Source organism: Stylophora pistillata, chromosome 3 (assembly GCF_964205215.1).
Source record: "Stylophora pistillata chromosome 3, jaStyPist1.2, whole genome shotgun sequence".
In the NCBI taxonomy this organism is placed as follows: domain Eukaryota; kingdom Metazoa; phylum Cnidaria; class Anthozoa; order Scleractinia; family Pocilloporidae; genus Stylophora; species Stylophora pistillata.
The window spans coordinates 15,217,038-15,237,500 of NC_142521.1; the positions used below are offsets into that span (position 1 = coordinate 15,217,038).

At 39.8% G+C, this 20,463-nt stretch overlaps 1 protein-coding gene across 1 annotated transcript; it reads left to right on the forward strand.

Annotated features, from left to right (window-relative positions):
* The first annotated feature begins 1,129 nt into the window (after positions 1-1,129).
* On the forward strand, positions 1,130-15,748 carry LOC111318974 (uncharacterized). The gene is made up of 6 exons (XM_088753842.1): positions 1,130-1,245; positions 4,256-4,332; positions 8,226-8,827; positions 9,457-9,708; positions 10,314-10,379; positions 10,662-15,748. Exons 2-6 carry the CDS (start codon positions 4,307-4,309, stop codon positions 14,120-14,122), a joined length of 4,407 nt encoding a protein of 1,468 aa, XP_088609968.1. The 5' UTR covers positions 1,130-1,245; positions 4,256-4,306; the 3' UTR covers positions 14,123-15,748.
* Positions 15,749-20,463: the final 4,715 nt, after the last annotated feature.

Here is a 20,463-nt window from a genome sequence, read left to right on the forward strand (position 1 = left end):
AAGTTTATTGGTTAGCAGATAAAACTTTGTGCTAGCTTCGACCTGACTGAAAGACACAGGGTACACACGGGTACACAGGGTACACAGGGTTACACAGGGTACACAGGGTACACAGGGTACACAGGGTACACAGGGTACACACGGGTACACAGGGTACACACGGGTACACAGGGTACACAGGGTACACAGGGGTACACAGGGTACACAGGGTACACATGGGTACACAGGGTACACAGGGTACACAGGGTACACAGGGTACACATAGGTACACAGGGTACACAGGGTACACATGGGTACACAGGGTACACAGGGTACACAGGGTACACAGGGTACACATGGGTACACAGGGTACACAGGGTACACAGGGTACACATGGGTACACAGGGTACACAGGGTATACGGGGTACACATGGGTACACAGGGTACACAGGGTACACAGGGGTACACAGGGTACACAAGGTACACACGGGTACACAGGGTACACAGGATACACAGGGTACACACGGGTACACAGGGCACACAGGGTACACAGGGTACACAGGGTACACAGGGTACACATGGGTACACAGGGTACACAGGGTACACAGGGTACACAGGTTACACATGGGTACACAGGGTACACAGGGTACACAGGGTATACAGGGTACACAGGGTACACAGGGTACACATGGGTACACAGGGTACACAGGGTACACATGGGTACACAGGGTACATAGGATACACAGGGTACACAGGGTACACAGGGTAGACAGGGTACACACGGTACACAGGGTACACATGGGTAGACAGGGTACACAGGGTTACACAGGGTACACAGGGTACACAGGGTACACACGGGTACACAGGGTACACAGGATACACAGGGTACACACGGGTACACACGGGTACACAGGGCACACAGGGTACACAGGGTACACAGGGTACACATGGGTACACAGGGTACACATGGGTACACAGGGTACACAGGGTACACAGGGTACACAGGGTACACAGGGTACACAGGGTACACAGGGTACACAGGGTACACAGGGGTACACAGGGTACACAGGGGTACACAGGGTACACAGGGTACACAGGGTACACAGGGAGACTGGGTAACAGGGAGTCTATATGGAGACTGCCATGAATTACTTGCCTCCCGGAGATAGGGTAGGTTTGATCAATAACTGCGGCAAATGAAGCAAGTTTCGCAAATTGTAAGTCGTGTGGTAGTATAGACGCATTGCAGAGTCCTTTAGAGCTATGGTAAGTTTATACTGTGGAGAGTAAAGTAAGATGCCCAAAACACACTTTGGCGGTAGCCTTGATATTTCCCAGCCAACCAGTCTTTCAACGCGAAATTCAACATTCAATATCATGTTTCAAAATTGAAAACCTCCGTAAAATTACGTGAAATTTTCGTTTTCCAAAGCCAAAAGCGCCAAATTCACCCTATTTGAAAAAAGACTTTGAAAGAAAATCAGAACTTTGAAAATAAAGACTACTAGTCTCTGAGGAATTCTTTCGTTATCGCTTTCCTTTCATTGAACAGACTGAATGCATATTAATTGTTGTAAGAAATAGACAACTTTTTTGAGAGACAACATGCAATCTTCAATCAATGAGTAACTGAACGTGAGTAATTGTATAGCATACCAGTAGATGAATAAAATATTTACAGTATGATGTAAACATTAAAGGACTTACATGAACGAAGAAAGGACAAATCCAGTTCAGCTTTGTGTTTCTTGATAGAGAGTTTTTCCAGTTGGCGAAGGTCTTGTAAGGAAATCTATCCTTGGTATTTGCTTGCTAAGTCGTGTATGATATTTCCATAAGGTCTTAGTAGTAGCAAGTATGATAAATATTGTAAGAAATAGACAACTTTTTTGGGTTCTGTCCTCGTGTACCGGTTCACAAGAGCCGATACAAGAGACCGAACAATACACAACAGCTAACCAATGACTCCTAAACAAAGAAAGAACAATGGTAATTCCCTTGTGAACCGGTACACCAGGACAGAACCCTTTTTTGAAAGACATGTTTCGGCATGCTTATGCATATTAATTAATGTATGGGGTTATATGGAATTCTTGCCACTTCTTCTTCTACCTAGACATTCGAATCGACAATTGTAATGTAGACTTAGTGCTGTATGAAACAAACAGTACAGGAAACGGATAACCACATAATAACAAGTAGAAACCACTAAAATTGATCAACCTTTATACACACGGTCATAATTGTTCTACCATAGAAGTGAGACATAACACGAATAGTCGAAGTCTAATTATGGTGCTTGATAATATGCACAAGCAGTCATCGAACTGTATCAACCTGGGTTTCCAATTTCCCTTGAAAAGTGAATGCTAGTATTAATTCTTAGAGAACGAAAATTCATCCAAATGTATTATTTTTAAAAACTGGAATCCATGGATAGGGGCACAAAAAAGAAGAGTCTCATGAGTGTGATTTCTCACGTGATGCATTGATTTTCATATTTAATGAGATGGTGATAGAGTTAATGTTTTCAAGGAAATGTATGAGGACGCTATGTATATTATGGGTTAAGGGCAAATATTCGTATACAATCTTTTTATTATGTGTGCACTTCTCTACATTGAAAATGTTATTACTGTTCTATTGATAATGGCAAGTACTCTTCTTATGTTGCCTCCCAAGATCTTCTTAAATTTTTAGATCATGACTGGTACCTTGGTAGATACATCGGTCAAGAGTTAGTCAATACTTGATGAATGTGTCGGTTGACATTTGGTCTATAGTTGATCAGCATTCAGTTGACACTTGGTCGATAGTCGGTCAATATCTCGGCCAACACTTGGCTGATAGCTGACTGTCGACTGACTATATATTGACCTACTATCAACTGAGTGTTCATTGAGTGTTGACCTACATATCGGTAAAGTATCGACCGATTTGTTGGTCAATATATCAGTCAAGATCAGTACCTACAGTGAACATGATCCAATTTATTGATATCTTTTATCCTTCAGTCTTGCTAGTAAAGATGGTGTATTCTGACATTCTTAGTGTTGCAAATGATAGCATGGTGTGTACCCTGCTTAAACAAATCTAAACAACAAAAAACCACTTGTGTTCATGGAATAATCGGTACCAGCTCAGTTTATCAAACTGTATAATAACATATGTTAGATTACTTTAGTTGTCAAACTTGGAACTTAAAATTTTGTCTTGTGCATGAAATAGATAATTTGATAAAATGCTCCATTGTTTTAGAATTTTAGTGAATTTTTACCTTTCAATTGATTGGAATATTCTGAATCTTGAAGCAACGTTAATGTTGAAATTCAGAAACATGAGGCCCTTGTCAAATATTAAGAAATTGTTTCTAGACTTTCTAGAAATAAAAGAAACCAGTTTTCTGTTATTTCATTCCCTTTAAGAAGGAGTAACCAATTGGATGAACTATGGGATCTCAAAAAGCCTGTACAGCTAAAAATGAAACTATTTCTGGGCCTCATAGTGATGTAAACCAGAATTGGAGATCTGAAGAGATAATGGAGAAACACAAAATGAAGATGCTCTGTGGGCAAAAAATACTTCCTATGTAACTGTGTTGTGAGCACTTGTTCACCCCTTCCTTTGCGAATCCCAAAGTGTTTCACTTTGTCATTACCTTGAAACAAACCACAGAAATAATTTCAGTGAGGCCTTAAGCTGCTGTAAAAATTAAAAACAAAAGAAGCCTCCAAGATTTTACTGATCCACAGCATTATATCCCTGATGATGCCACGGATCAAGAAAACCTTGGAGATTTGTTTTTAATTTATTACAGTAGTTTAAGGCCTCACTGGAAACTATTATACCATTTGTAAATGCTGCCGAAGGACAACATGAAATGATTACTGAACAACAGTAAGTTTAACAGCTGCCTCCTAGTAGCAGAAGTATGAAATCAGAAAATCTGAAACAGTTACTGTGATGCACAGAAGACCATTGTTTTCGTTGTTTTCCTAAATTAAATAATTAGAATAAGAAGGTGATACCCTCAACCCTAGAATGGGAATAAATTTTTAATTGGTCCTCTGATCAAAGAGATTAAAGGTTTGAATGCAGGTGCATGATTGCCTTTTGACCAGGGTAAAAATTTTGGAAGTTGATTTCTCATGCTGGGCACAACAACTTGTTTTCAAGATTTTTTGTTCATCCTTGGGGATGGTGACTCATTTTCAGTCAGCCTTCTGTAGGACATGGAACCCTCACTGATTATTTGTCCAATTATGTTTCTATACAGAGGCATGATGTTTACTGCATAATGACAATGACTTCATAGTTTGAGGGATTAATGGCAGCAGCAGGGGCAACAGCAGGGTAAGACAACTAGCTCATAAGCTTAGTTTTTATTTTTTTCAGTGCCATAAATCTGGATTGAAATCTTAAATTGCAGTTAAATGCAGTTAAATGGACATTATTTGCTTCAATTATAACTTGTAGATATATTTCTTTCATTAATGCTGTTGAAAAAATGCATATGAATTTAAATGCATTACATATATGTTTTTAATATAAAGTGTGACTTGATTTTCGTAGAACAGTGCTCAATACATAGAAGTAGAGCGAAGTATATATTGTGGGAGGAAAAAGACAAGTAAACTACAAGTTCATCCCTACAAGCCTGTTTCATGGTCGCCCACTCATCAGGGGATTTAATGAGAATAAACTTTACCATTGCTTATATACAATATAATTTGCATGATCTAACTAGTCTAATTTATGCAGCACGAAATTGACAGTTTTTTCAATTTCGCGCTGCATAAATTAGACTAGTTAGATCATGCAAATTATATTGTATATAAGCAATGGTAAAGTTTATTCTCATTAAATCCCCTGATGAGTGGGCGACCACGAAACAGGCTTGTAGGGATGAACTTGTAGTTTACTTGCTTTTAATATATATATATATATATATATATATATAATTGTGGGGTATTGTCGTAAATGCTGTTAGAAAGTGCTCAATACACCTGACTGAGAGTGAAATACAATTGACTAAAATGAAACACACATGATTCCCTGTAACTCTGAGTTTTGTGCTTTCGCACTTGTTGGACAGTTGCGCGTCTATTGCCGAGGTTCCCCTGGGTCTAGTGCACCTGGGATTTCATTTTGGTGGCGTTATCATGCGTTTCGTGGAAGTGGCAGGCGTCAGTACAAGGCTCACCGCGTTCTTTAGCACATGTTTTTATTTATTTATTTATTTATTTATTACAATTTAATGGCATTAATAGTAATACATAACAACAAAACTAATATAAATAGCCATACGGATAATCTGTAAAGGAGTCCAGGACCCCATAAAGAACAGATCACCAATGAATATCTACTAAAATAAGTTACAAAGTAAAGTATAAAATCAAAATAAAATCAATAGTTCAACAATAATAACTAATTTAATGCACGATCCAGTAAACATTTCTTGACTCCCCGCTTGAAAACATCAACACTTGCTGCCTTACGAGTATCGTAGGGCAAAAGATTCCAGGAGTCAACTATCCTGTGAAAAAAACTATATTTAAGTGGATTTGTTCTTGCATATTTCTTCTTAAGAGATAAATCATCGTATTTCCTAAATGAATAATGATCCGCATTAGAATAAAAATCTACGTATGAATCGATATTGATGTTACTTATTCCATTGAGAGCTTTATATAAAAAAGTAACATCAGCTAGAAATCTCCTATTTTCTAGTGACATCAAGTTTAGCTTCTTTAAACGAGTCTCATAATTGTCCTCAGTCTTTAAAATGAACTTGGTTGCTCTTCTTTGTACTTTTTCAACTTTTTCTATGTTCCTTTTGGTGTAGGGTGACCATACAGCAGAGCAGTATTCAACATTCGATCGAACTAACGCGCAGTAAAGAGTTCTCAGAGTCGTAGTATCATCCAGACCTCTACAAGTCCTTTTAATTAGCCCTAACATTTTGTTTGCTTTCGACACAATAATATCAATAATATCAATGTGCCTCATAGTGCACAGCCTCTCACTCCAAGGCGTGCCACTACGGCTCCCGTGATTTGCAGGAAGTGCGGGCCTACTCCTCAACTCCCCTGGGACTATCTAGTGCACCCGCAAATAAGTTTTGGCCGCGTGGGGATGTGTTTCGTGGAAGTGGCAGGCGTGAGTACAAGAGTCACCGCCTTCTTTAGCACATGTGCCTCACAGTGCACAGCCTCTCACTGGCAGGCGTGCCACTACGGCTCCCGTGATTTGGCAGGAGGTGCGCGCCTACTCTGCAACTCCCCTGGGACTATCTAGTGCACCCGGGAATCCGTTTTGGCCGCGTGGTGATGTGTTTCGTGGAAGTAGCAGGCGTGAGTACAAGGCTCACCCCTTCCTCATGCACAGCCTCTCACTCTCACGCATGCCACTCCGTCGCCCGTGATTTCCCGGAGTTGCGCGTCTATTGCCGAGGTTCCCCTGGGTCTAGTGCACCTGGGATTTTATTTTGGTGGCGTTGTCATGCGTTTCGTGGAAGTGGCAGGCGTGAGTACAAGGCTCACCGCCTTCTTTAGCACATGTGCCTCATAGTGCACAGCCTCTCACTCGAAGGCGTGCCACTACGCCTGCCGTGATTTGCAGGAAGTGCGGGCCTACTCCCCAATTCCCCTGGGACTATCTAGTGCACCCGGGAATAAGTTTTGGCCGCGTGGTGATGTGTTTGGTGGAAGTGGCAGGCGTGAGTACAAGACTCACCGCCTTCTTTAGCACATGTGCCCCACAGTGCACAGCCTCTCACTGGCAGGCGTGCCACTACGGCTCCCGTGATTTGGCAGGAGGTGCGCGCCTACTCTCCAACTCCCCTGTTACTATCTACTGCACCCGGGAATCCGTTTTGGCCGCGTTGTCATGTCTTTCCTGGAAGTGGCAGGCGTGAGTACATGGCTCATTCCTTCCTCTTGCACAGCCTCTCACTCTCACGCATGCCACTCCGTCGCCCGTGATTTGCCGGAGTTGCACGTCTATTGCTGAGGTTCCCCTGGGTCTAGTGCACCTGGGATTTCATTTTGGTGGCGTTGTCATGCGTTTCGTGGAAGTGGCAGGCGTGAGTACAAGGCTCACCGCCTTCTTCTTCTGGACTTGTTCGCACTTTAATGGAAAACATTCCTGTGGGTTAATTTTTATATACACTGGTCTGTATTCAAAAGGATAGGTGCTGAATACAATAGGTTGTTGTTATATGAACAATCATTGAGAAAAAGTGAAAATTTTAGTGAATGTGGATATATTAATGAATAATAATGAGACAATGGGTGTGAATATATTAGCAAAAGTCCATTGTAGCAGGGGAGCGTTAACTGCATTTTTTCAAAATTTTTAAAATTTCTAGATTTTTGTTTGTCATCAACTGACGAGGTCGTAGACAAAACTAGTTTTGAAGTTTTTGCAGTAGTGTGTTGAAAGTAGAATTTAGCTGGAGTTTTTCACTTACATGGTTAATATGGCCTTAAGTAATACTTTCTTGGCTTCAATAAGTAGAATTTCACAACGACATACTTTTTTGTGTTTCCTTATTTTACTGGAGTTATTGACTGCCTGATGTGGACTACTGACTTGAAGGGGGGAATAGTCTACGATCATCCTCTTTGGGAGGGTTTGGTTAACATGGTACATTTAGAATCTTGTGTCTGCTGAATACTGGTCCTTTTTTAAAGTACATAAGGGAGGAAGTATTTGTGACCAGCTGGGCTATTTACCAGTAGGGTTTCTGCTTTTACAAAGTCTGTTTATGGGAGGTCTCTCACTTTCTTGATTGTTGGTTTCCCTAAAGATCTACCCCCCTCTGGGCAAAACCTAAAGTATTTCTTAACCTGATTTGTAGCTTTGTAGATACAATAGCACACGACTCTGTTCCCTGGGTCTCTCTTCTTACTCCCCTAATTGCCTCAGAGGTTGGCGCATGCCTAAATAACCTAGAAAAATTGAGAGTGCTCTCTCTCCCTCACTGGTAAGTTTTATTTATTCACATATTAGTTCAGACCTCATAATTGATAGACCATCGTCTCACATTTCAGTTGTACAAAGAATCAATTGTTTGATAGTCAATTAGATTCTGGACCTGTTGTCCATATTAAACCAACAATGTGAATTTACATTTCACCTAGACACCACTGTATTTACCATTACTAAAATCTATTAATTATTTGCACATATCTTTATTTCTTTATTTAGTTATTTATTTATTTATTCATTTATGTAATTCACAGATCAACACTGCACAATGTTACAGAAAACCAGAAGCGATGGTTGGTCTTTGGAATTGCATTGAGCAAAGATCTTGTTTCACAAATACGCCCTTTCATAGAAACAGAAATCCAAAAAGAATATGGCAAACTTCAAACTAGCCATGGCATTCATGCTCAGAGCACATCTGGGCGTCTCATGCACTGGCAAAGGCCAAATTTCCTGAAGTATGAAAACATCAATGGTAATGAAGGATTGCCCAAACTGGCCAGTAGAAAGTATGATTACTCAAAGTTTGACTGCAAGGTGAAGTCATATATTGACTTTGCCAAGTTGTATGTGGAGAATCACATGGCCAAATTCACTGCATTTGATGAACACTGTGATGCATCAGCTGTGCTTAGTCTGCTTGAGAAAGTCCCAGTGTTCTCTGCCATTGTGCAGAGTGCTGCAGGTGATGTAAGACAGGCCAGAAATGCCTGGGCTCACTGTGTATTCAGTGAATGGGATGCTTTGAAATATCAACAATGCTTTACTGCCATGGACCAGCTTGTGAAAGCACTGGGTCTTCCAGTTCCCCACGAAGAGAGCCTTTTAACAGAATTGAAGGACTGGGAGACAAAAGGTATCTGCTTTCATATAAATTTACACCAATAACATAACTACTTCTTGCTTTGTTTGAAAGATAAACAATGAGAGTAAAGAGATGTAGGGTCAAAAGAAAAACTGTATGGATCTACTTTTCACAAGACAACAATAATGCTAGTGCTTGCAGCTGTCTCGTTATGATGTTATGAATGTGGAAAGTTTAGTCGCCCTGGTTTAGGCACCCTCTCCTCCTCCTCATGTTTTTACTGTCACCTACCCCCTTGGTAAAATAACTTTCTCTCCCCAGCCTTCCTCTCCCATAAAAATCAAAGATGACGGCCATAATTTTCACTGAGAAAATACTGAGCGCTCGCTCGCTAAAATTACGCCAGCTCTGCAAGCTACTATTTCGGTGAATAAGGTGATAGCAATGACCAAATTGGTATTGATTCGTGTTTCAGTCACGAGAAATTGATTGACAACAGTCTCGGATACTTCATGCTCAATATTCGGCGGTTCCTTACAACTTCCTTTTTCAGTTTACCAGTAACTTAATCGTACACATACCCACTGGATGAAAAAGGAAAAATTATTGTTTAAGATCTTGGCCATGTTGTAAATTGAAACTGCACAGCTTGCCAATTTGGCTTTCATCTTTTATTCCAGGCAAAATTCTTGTTATGAACGCAACCATGGATCCTGATTTGTTGAAGTTGGTACAACAGCACGTTCATGATCTGATGACAGATGTAGAAAAGCTGTCGTTTGAAGTGCAAGAGGACAGAGAGCGTGTCACACTGGCACTATCAAATCTAGAGGAACTGAAAACAAGACTTGATCGGATGCAGCTCGAGCAAGAAACCATAGAACAGAAAATCGAATGTATGGAGCAACGAGTCTCACTTTTGGAAAATCAAGGTATGAAAAGTGAAAAAAAAAACAAAAGTTTGAATTGAGAAAGATGTCATTCGCCTGGTCATGAGCTTGCCAACAGCTAAACATGATTTGATATTATTTGTCTGCGTTTAGAATTTATCATGAGATTTTAATTTAATGTTAACGTAACGATCCCGTCAGTGCACTGATTTTTACCTCGCGGTACCCGCACCCACTTTGATTCATACATGCTTTTGAATCAAATTCTCAAATTATGTGAGAATAAATTAAACTGTCTTTTGAACGTTGCAGTTACACGCGTGCTTTCAATGGAAAACACAACTAAAAAATCACCGTAAGAGGACTGTACGGTCATGCGAGAGACGGGTCTTAACAAACCTTTCGGCCCTGAACGATGCGAGCTTAAAGAAGAGCGAAAGAAATGTTGAAACCATCAATCATGCAATAAAATGCATATTCATCGGACGCGAAGATAAGTGGTTCTCGGTCGTAGAGAATTGACCTTAAACAAAATATTTACCGTCTGGACCTCCCACTCCGTGGATACTGGACTACATTCTAGGTATAATACTGGATGGCGTACTGTTGTAAAACTAGTTACTTATCGTAACATTTTTTCTTTTCAGATGCCTGTAGTCATAAAGGTTTAGCAGATGTGATGTCTCCACAATGCCACAGTACAGTGTCGGCTGGTAGGTGTTTACAGTGTACTCAGCTCAGAATTCTGATTACAAAACTTTTGCTTGTCTTCCTAATCAGATCGCATGCTGAGAACTAGCTGAAAACAAGCGCTCAAAATGGTAATGCTAGCAGTGTCACTGTGTGAATCAATCAATTATTTGTGAACGTCAATGATTTGCGACCATCAGTGACTTGCGGACAGGAAGGTCGATGTACGATTCTCCTTATTACTCAGTTGTAAATAGCATCCAAGTTCGTAATAATCAAGTGCATCACTTTTCCCTTACTTTCAGAGATTTCTGTTTTTGATGCTGATATCAAGTTTTTTGCTGATCGGCATCATCCAGACACGAGACAATGGTTCTTTCATGATTTTGAAGACTGGTTCCGCGATCCTGGAAACTCTCGCGCCTATGTTCTTCTTGGCGACCCAGGAGTCGGAAAAAGTGTTATAGCCGGAGCCCTGGCAAAGCGAATGAGAGAGACTGGACAGTTAGGTGCAGCCTACTTTTGCCGTCACGACGATGGTACCAGAAACGATCCCAGGTATCTCCTCGGAACTATTGCCCATCAATTGTGCCTTTGTAATGCTCAGTATGAAGCGATTGTAGGGGGAAAGAGTGGGGTGAAAATGCTGTTAGCTAATTCTAAGCTTGGTGTGAGAGAACTCTTCACTAAATTCTTACATGAGCCATTAAGTAAGTGTCTGCCATATCAGCATAGATTGTTAGTCATTATTGACGCTTTAGATGAGACAGATTACGAGTCCAGGAAAGATTTTCTTGATCTTATTGTAAACCGTTTCCCCCTGCTGCCTCAGTGGCTTGTGTTCTTCGTCACCAGTCGCCCTGAAAATTCGGTGCAATTCAGACTGAGCAATTACAACCCCTGTGTTAAAATTTGTACCGGTAAAAGCGATCAGCAGAACTTCTTTCAGCAACATGAGCGGGACATTCGGACTTTTTTAAAAAAGAGAATCGATTTCTCATGTTTACCGTACTCGGTTGATGACGTGTCCAAAACTTGTAACGGATTATTCTTGTACGCGCATTACATTGTAGAGGAATTAAGAATTCTAGATAAATTGAGTAAAAACCCAAATCAGTGGAGCGATCTTTTCCCTGGAGGCATGGACGATTTCTTTTTACAGAATTTCCAACGTGTCTTCGACCAATTGGGAGAAATTATCTTTAAGAAGCTTTTTGGTTGTGTGATCGTAGCCCCGTCTCCGCTTCCGGAGTCGATAATTTCGTACATCTTAAAGGGGGAAACCTCCAGTTACGATGAACAACAAGTGATGGATGCTGTGTCACTATTTGTGGTGTCAAGAACTTCGGATCAAACTATAACATTCCTGCACAATCTGGTCCCAGCTTGGTTAACAAACAGAAAGAAAGCTTCCCGAAAATTCTTTATCGATAAGGAGACTGCAACTAAGGACCTGAGGGACGTGTTTGTTGAGATTCTCGGTTCACTTATCCGCGGACCATCATTGACAAGCGTGCACGCTGACGTGGACCTCGTAGACTATGTCGTGCGCGTTGCGGTTCGCTTTTTGTGTCAGTTGGACGGGAAAGATTCACTGAATCTTGGTTTCAGTTGTTTAACAAATTATCATTACATAGAGAGAAGATTGCTATGTAGCAGAGTTGAAGTCTATCACCTGCTTCAAGATTTTATGCTTTTTAGTGACCGCCTTGACAAACCGAAACAAGAATCTCTGGCAAAGCTTTTTGAAGTTATTGAATATAATGTTCTTGTCCTCTCAGAATGTCCCCACCTTCTGCATTCATGTTTACGAGGCATCTCAAACGTCCCGGATTCACCATCTCCTTGGCTTGAATATAACCGATCAAAATCCGCTGATTTAGTTGCAGTTCCCATCACTTACACTGCTCATATTTTCTGCATTGCCATGTCGTCTGATGAAGGGACAGTGGCTGGTGCACTTGGTCGGTCTCTCGTACTCTTTGACGCTTCGACCGGACGGAGAAAGAGTAGGCCTTTTGTGATTAGTAGAGATACTATTACGCATGTAACCGATTTGAAATTTCTTCACGGCGATCAGTTCATATATTTTGGATGCCCTTACAGACTGTTTTCAGTTGAACGAGGACGTGTGGAGGAATGTCTGCCATTATTAGACAACCGTAACTCGGAGAGTTCGCTGATGGAACGCGTCAAATCAAGAGAAACGATACAGGGTCCATCTCCTTGCAAAAACAGGCTTTGTCTTGCAAATTTGTTGGCTTTGTTCACTATGAGGGAAATTAAGAGAATTTCAGATGGTGAGATAACTTTTTATATCCGTCTTAGGCCTCCATGCGCTTATGAGTGTTTTATAACTGAAATTATAAGAAATTCGATGAGAGAGCATTCCTGGAAAAGTATGCGTCAAAGAATCATTAAACTTTACGTGGGCTTTTATCGGTATCAGGGTTGGGATCTTCGGAATGAAATGCCCGTGCTGCTACATAAAAAGTTCACTAAAGTGTCCGCAATGGATATAGATGCATACCCCGAGTCTCTACTTTATGAGAAATATGGAGTTGAACGCTCTGACTACGCTAAATCATCACCACCTCATTTTGAATCAGTAGCGGTAAGAGAGTCGATCGCGGCGGTATTCTTTTCAATCAACGTAGTTGTAACTGTTGCCTCTAACGGACATGTGACGTTTTGGAATGTTACCGAGAAAAGAGAAAAAATTGCCTTTAAATTGTCCCCAAAAATTAGTAAGTTTGGTGATCCGATCAGCTCCGTGAAGTCTTGTGTGTTTTCCCCAAGCGGACAGCTGATTGCCATTCACCACGGAAACAACGTGGAACTATATTGCCTGGAGGGAAGTGGTATTGTTGAGTTCCTGTGCACGGTATTTTTAACAGATTGCAAAGACGTTGTTTCAAACATAACGTTTTCATCAGACAGCTCCTCCCTTCTCTTCTGTGTCAAGAATTTTAGAGATGATTTGAGTTGCTTCGTATGGGATGTGACAGGGAAATGTACAATAGGAAAAGTGAAGTCGAAAACATTACTCGCCATTGAATCTTGTTGTACTCTGTCACACAAACGAGAGCTTATTCTGTGTGGGGAGTATCAGATTGAGGTCTGGAAATACGATGAAGATCCTAGTCGCCTTTTGACCAGACTTGGAGTTGAGAAGCCTTACCAATCTGTCGAGTTCCGTCAGTGCTCTGTTTCGTTGAACGATAAATTTTTAATTTGTTGCATCGCCAACAGAATTCTTTTGTACAATCTTCGTGCTTCTCAAATCAATTCCTCAAAGCTTGTTCTCTGCGGCCATCTAGGTAGAATTGATTTTTGCCAATTTCTTAAGGAAAACCGTTATCTCATTTCCTATGGTATCGATGGTATGGTCTTCCTGTGGGACATAAACGAATCTAAAGCGGTCGGATTTGCAAAAATAGCACATGGTGACGAAAGAATTACTAGCATGGCGGTGTCTCCTGAAGAGAATGAAGCTGTTTGTTTTGTTTCGTCTGGTCGAGTGTGCCTGATAACACTCCGTGGGCTGTGCATTCCGCTGCCTTTCAGAACTCCGCCGTCTTCCGTGAAATATAATAATGAAAAGGCAGAAACAAATTTACAATTTGTAGGAGCACTTACTTCGACATCTCAAGAATCGAATCATTTTACTGAAGATGACTCGGCGGAGGCTATGAGCATTTCTGACTCTGACGAAGACATGAGTTACTACTATTCACAGCCCGATGTTTTACTTGATTCAGACTGATGTTCATTTGTCTTCAAACCCTCTACATAGTCGGGCAAGAACTACTTTAGACTTTCCAGAGGTGGATAAATCTCAGAATTTTTTAGATAAAAAAGTAGGTATAAAGCACTCATAGCCTCGTGAAAGAATTCAGCCATAATAAGTGACAGGTTAAATTCCCTGTTAATAAAAAGAAACCATGCCTACCGTGATTTGAATGTTTAAATCCTGTTTTCATTTTAATCGTTTTGAAGTAAAACGTGAAGGAGCTCGTGCTAGGCCTTTACTTTCTGGAAACGGGAAAAAAAAGGACGGGGGAAAGTTTGAAAGAGAGGCTCTCGTTTCGCAGTCGTTTTCCTGGCACAAAAAAAAAACAGCCCTTTGCTGCTTGCTTGCTCTTTCGCTCGTTTTCTTTCAAGAGAGCCTGATTGTAAAGTGAAGCTGTGCAATTATAATGAAAAGGGTTTGTTTGAGTTGTTGTGCCTGTGAATAGGAGATTACTTTCTTCTTGGTGTCTCAAAATTTGTACATGGGGACAATATTGAAGGGCGCAAACAATTATACAGAACTCGAGGTTGCAAGGCAGGTTGGTGACTCGGTGGTGTGCTCGAGTTTAATCTTCCTGGACTCCAGTTCTGTCCTCTCAAAGTGTTTTTTTTCCTTAATTAAATTTATTTAAACATTTCTCGTGTAAATTTATAGGTTCTACTACCACTTTACAGAGGCTTAATAATTGTAAAAGGGAATGACAAAAATTTATGGTTGTGAATCGTTAAAGTTTCATCTATAATACATTCAGAAACTAAAGCTAGTGTAGATGTTCAATTGCATTGTTTGACTAGGTCGAACAACATTTTAATGGTTTAAACCAAGAACTGAACTCACTCGCTATAAACGCTGGGATGAGTATCGGTTCATAACGTGTTTATAATCTTTTCTTTCAACAAGAAGACTCGGTAGCAGGATGGGTTGATTACACTGTTAATTTTCGGGAAAGCTTTTTGTTTCTGATTGTCTCTAGGTCCTTATGTTTTTAAGACAATCGAAATTTTGTACATTTTTGGAATAAAAATTCGCGGTGGAACTTTTTGTAGCTATTGTAGGTTTGTAACAAGTATTATATGATGGAAGTGCCATCGCCGGTATTGCTTGTGCATCAGGTAGTCAAGACATGCACATGGAACAAATCTGTCGCGAAAGTTTATTTTACGTGCTTAAATGAAGAGTGTAGTTACAAAATTATGTTTTTAGTAAAGTACTTTCATTTTGATTCTTTCAGCTACTTTCCCTTAAAACGATTTAAAAAAAAAAGTAATTATTGAGTGCATATTTTGAGCTGTTATTTCTTTTGGTAACAGGACGTACATATATTACATCTGTGAACCTAAAATGCTTTTCTGCCATAAAGGAAGAGATAGAGTGATAGAGAGAAGGCCGTAAGTTAAATAACTCATTGGGTTAATTACGTCACCTTCGTTAAACAAATAATATTGTATTGTAATGTAGATCTCTTGATTATTTTTGTACACTCATCTAAAAAATCTAGTTTACAAATAACTTGTCTCAGACGAGGATTCAAGAAATATACCCTCGTGTGGTGCTCCTTGTATGTTATCACGTCTACATTGCAATAAACGTTTTTCAAAAGTCTATGAAAATTCGTTTGCTGTCCGTTCATGATTTGAAGAACCTTTTATTTTGCCGAAATTTTGCACGTTTTGAACTTGCATCCCTGATTTGTCTCAGCCACCTACAACAATACTAGTGATAAACAAATGGGTCGTCCGATTTTGTTATGACTCGTTTGATTACAGACCGAACTGGACTCCACTCAGTCCTATTACTATGTACCCTTTGACTGAGTGGGAGGGAATTGAATTGAAACAATACAAAACATAACTTACGATACCAGAAGCGTATAATTAGAATGTTTGAGTCCTCATAGTTCCTTTTTAACACTTCCCTTCCACCTTTGCCTCTTGGCACATCAGTGTGGTATATCCCCTACGCGAATACAATAGTCACGAGGTACTCAAATATCATTGGACCATGGAACAAACCTACATTATTCTCTCTTTGTTCAGCATTTTGCGGGCTTAAATGAAGGATTTAGTGGGTTAAGATGGAGTTTAGCCCGCTGAAATAAACCAATGATAAGGGAGAATCAAATGGCTGTACGATGAAAGCAGCCAATAAAAATCAAGAAGCCATTTCTATGTTTGCGGCGTTTTCCTGCTGCATTGTCGGAAGAAATCATAGCCAATTTGCGGCATTACGAAGCATAAAAACGAGCAAAGTTTGGCATTCTACATAAAGGATTGGTCAGCCGCACAGAAGAGTGCTTATTCGGACATTCTTAGGCTCTGGAAATAACGCCTGTACTAGTTATGAGGCCGGTTTGTAAGTTTTGCGGCTTCGAGCAGAAAGCATTCAATTAAACCAATAATGCCAAACTGTCAGTTAATCAATTTTATTAAGTTCAACAGCTTTATCAAATTCTCCTATAGCTGAATGGCAAGATTTTGCTCCTTTCTCGCCAGCATCGTTAGTAGAGGCGACATAGTTAGTCCCCTCTACTAACTATGTCGCCAGCTTCGCTTGAAGGAAAATCAAAGCCGTGGAGCTGGTAGACTCTCACATGAACGTTCAGACTGTATTACCTTCATTTTTTAGTTGTTATTTTCTCGATGCCCGTCAAAGTGATAATAATAGTAACGGAGTTTTTGTTCTTTAGCATAAATATGTTTTGGGCCCTTCTCAGAGATCATTTTGACCCTCGCCTGCCGGCTCGGCCTAAAATCAGTCTTGGCGGGGCACAAGACCTATTTAAACCAACGAACACAAATTCTATTGTTTCATCAGGGAAAAAAGTACAAATTAACGAACTTTTGATAATGGGGGAGCTGATATCACCTCTGGCAATAAAACTATCATCCAAAGTACCTTTCCTTTTGTTCAATTCCTCTGGTGTTCATGTTTAACTATCAAAACATAATCAATTAAGAGAAGGACTGTCACAAATAAAAGTTCATCCTCGCAGACCCGGGTTTTGTCAGTCAAATACTTGCCAGGGCGAGCTAGAAATTGACTGAGGATAATGAAACTGTAGGGTGTGACCGTGGAAAACTGGAGACAAGTTGCAAGCACGTTACCGCCCGGCAAGTCCCGGATATTTTCCCGGAAATGGGGTAGAAATGGTAACAAGTTCAGGCGTGCAGTGGAAAAGTAAAACTAAAAGCGTTTATGAGAGATATCGGACATGTAAAAAGGTAAATTAAGTATACCATAGAAGTATTAGTGAGTTACATGTAGAAATACAGACATATTTCACAAAGCCAAGTTAGATTTGAAAGACTAAGTCTTCGCGTTAGGTTCAAAGGGGGTTCGAATAGGCAGAACAGATCTCATCTAATTCCTCAGCCGGTTGCTTTTAATAATAACTGTATTCTTGTAAGTTAAACGATCAAGTTTGAAAATTACAGTGACACACAGGGAAGAAGGCGAGAAAGGTTGTCAGGTTGAATTCTATTCCCGAGTTACTTACGACATCAGTAATCGCATTAAGTGGCCATGTTATCAATAATAATGTAGCCCACCGCTCCTGTCTGATTAAAAGTCCATGGAAAGATCCTTTCTGCTTTATGATTATAACACCAGATCGAGCATAACATCGACGAACAAACCGAAGTGTTCTCCTCACCTTTAAGCTCCAACAATGGATTTGTATCTTTCCATATTGTTAAGGACATTAGCCAGAGGGCTCATTTTTTTATTGATTATTGATTAGTTCATTAATTTCAGAATGATCTTGGATAGCCACATAGTTACAATGCTTATCTGTTTTTCTGTATTTCTATTGGTTTTGTAATCGGACCTTTCAGCGTCACCACGCGCATATAAAAGGCAATTTTAGCGTCCCTTTAATCAGTTCTTCGTAAGTTTTGAATAGCCATGGTAAACTTTCGCCCTTTCGTTTTTCTCAACCTCTTGCACAAGCGGGACCGATATGTGAGTACCTTTGTAACTTTGTTTTTCCCTCTCCAGTCTTTTCAGTGTTGGGCGACAATATACAAACAAATATTGCAATGATCTGTATAGATTTAAGATTCAAAGGCCAAATTCGTGCCGATTTGCGAGTCAGTGAACGCCCATCATTTAGATAGAACAATGGGCTGTTTATCAGTCATCAAACTCTTTTAATTTGTTTCCAAACTTTTGTACTGTTTCACTTGTATTGTTAATCTCGTTATAGACTTTAGAGCCCAGTATTTAACATGCGATTCTTTGATCATGTATTCCGCGGCTTTTCGTTAGATTGATGGAACTTCGTTGTATTGTTGTTTCAGTTTACGATCGATCGTTCGATAGATTGATTGACTGTCAGAACAATCGTTATTTTCGTCATTGATTGTGGTTCGTGGTCGATTACTTTTCAAGAATAAAGATTCGTGCAAACAGTCAACTTTGGATTGTCATTCCGATCAGTAAAATAGTCCCAAACACCTCGTTAACCGCGTTTTGGAGCGACACGCCCTTGAACTTTAGAATTTAGATTTTGGTCGCCGTAAACGCTCGACATATGCTAGCAGTTATACCTTGCCTCTTTGATCATTGTAGATGCCAGTGACCCTCTCACCCTGCGCTTCAGTTTCTCTAATCAGCCCCCCAACCCCTTCGTCGTCCTTCATCTGTTTATAAAAGATTGTAAAAAAAGTACAACATTTAACATGATAGAGGCCTCATGGTAATGACTTGATAATGCTGCACTAGTATTTATGTTGTGGTTTTGTTGATTTTATTGGGTTTAGAAGGCAATTCAGTTTAAAATATACGTGTATACCTGGTTTAGTGTTTGTAATAATTAAATTGTGTGGGTTTTTTCAACAAATGAAATACATTTTTATTCCATATTAATCAAATCTGACTTATACATGTACTTCAGACAGGAAACATTGAATTAAATTGTAGCTGGTTTTTTTAAAAAAAAAAACCCTCATATAAGCCTCATTGCCAGGAAGCCCAGAAAAAAGAGACCCTCTCCAAAGTAAAATACCCTCCCCATATAATAACCGCCCCCTAAAATTCCTCCCTGGAAACTGATGAGCATCATAGGGGTTTGTTTTAGCGTTAAAGGTAATCAGAGAATTTTCTGTTGTATTCAACACCTGTGGCAGGCTGGTTTGCCTATTTATTTGTTTTCCTATGAACTGGGTGATGTATCAATGCAGTGAAGGAAAGGTAGAGATCACCATTATGCTTACCAACTGACAATCCTTAATAAACTGTTTTTGGACACTTGCTTGAAAGTGACATCTTTAAAAGTGACAATAACCAAATCCAATCTATTTCAGCTGCACTTTTTTTCATATGCTCTTCCTCCATTCCCCCGCCCCCCTCAGTATGTGGGGATTGACCAAAACTTGGGCTTCAACACTCCAACCCTCCAAAACAAAATAATGAGTGAGGAAACTTTCTAAGAGGTTCTATAATCTATAGGTGTTCACTCAATAAATCATAGACCAGAAAAATATGAAAATAATTACTCTGCGACTGGCAAATTACTGTAATTTGTAATTACTTCTCAAACAATTAAAAGAGGTGATAGAAGAGGTCAGGGCTGTGATTTCAACACACAAGGGATAATGAAGCATTTTTACAATGAACTGGTCCACCTATTAGATAGGTTACTGGTCTGTGGTGTAGTTCATAGAAAAAATTGTTCACAACATTACAACTGTATCAAATCCATAAAATGGTTTTCTGTGTCATGTCAAGATATCCTGCATGTGTTGCAATGAGGAAATGATGCTTTTGTTTCATTACTGGTAGTCACTTTGATAGCCTGTCTAGAAACAAATGTGCACAAATTTTTAGTAAAGTTATAATACCTCAGTGGAGCAGTGTTTTCTGGAAAATTTATGGAAGGCACACTGGTGTACTCTCCCCCAGCTGTGCTCTTGCAGTGAACAGCCATTTTATTCATGTACTTCATCACGGTGTAGTTTGTTAAGTTTCAAGGCTAATCATCCTTAGATCATTATGAAATTCCATTGGGTCCCAACATTCTACAAATGAAGTCTTCTAGAAGGTTCCCAACATTTTGAAATATTGATACATACAAACTCTTTCAGTATTATTTATGCCTCAATTATTGAGAGTAAAGGGAACTTGATGTCTTGTAAAATATGCATTTTATTTTGGTTAAGTCATACCCAAAGTAAATGTTTCAATTTACCATAACCTTGCAATAAATCGTAGCCAGAGAAAATGATGGGTTGTGTTTATTCTGAATTTTTTCGACACCTTCATCAACTATAGTTACTTTATAACAGTGCAGTGAGAAATTCTTGAAATTACAGAAT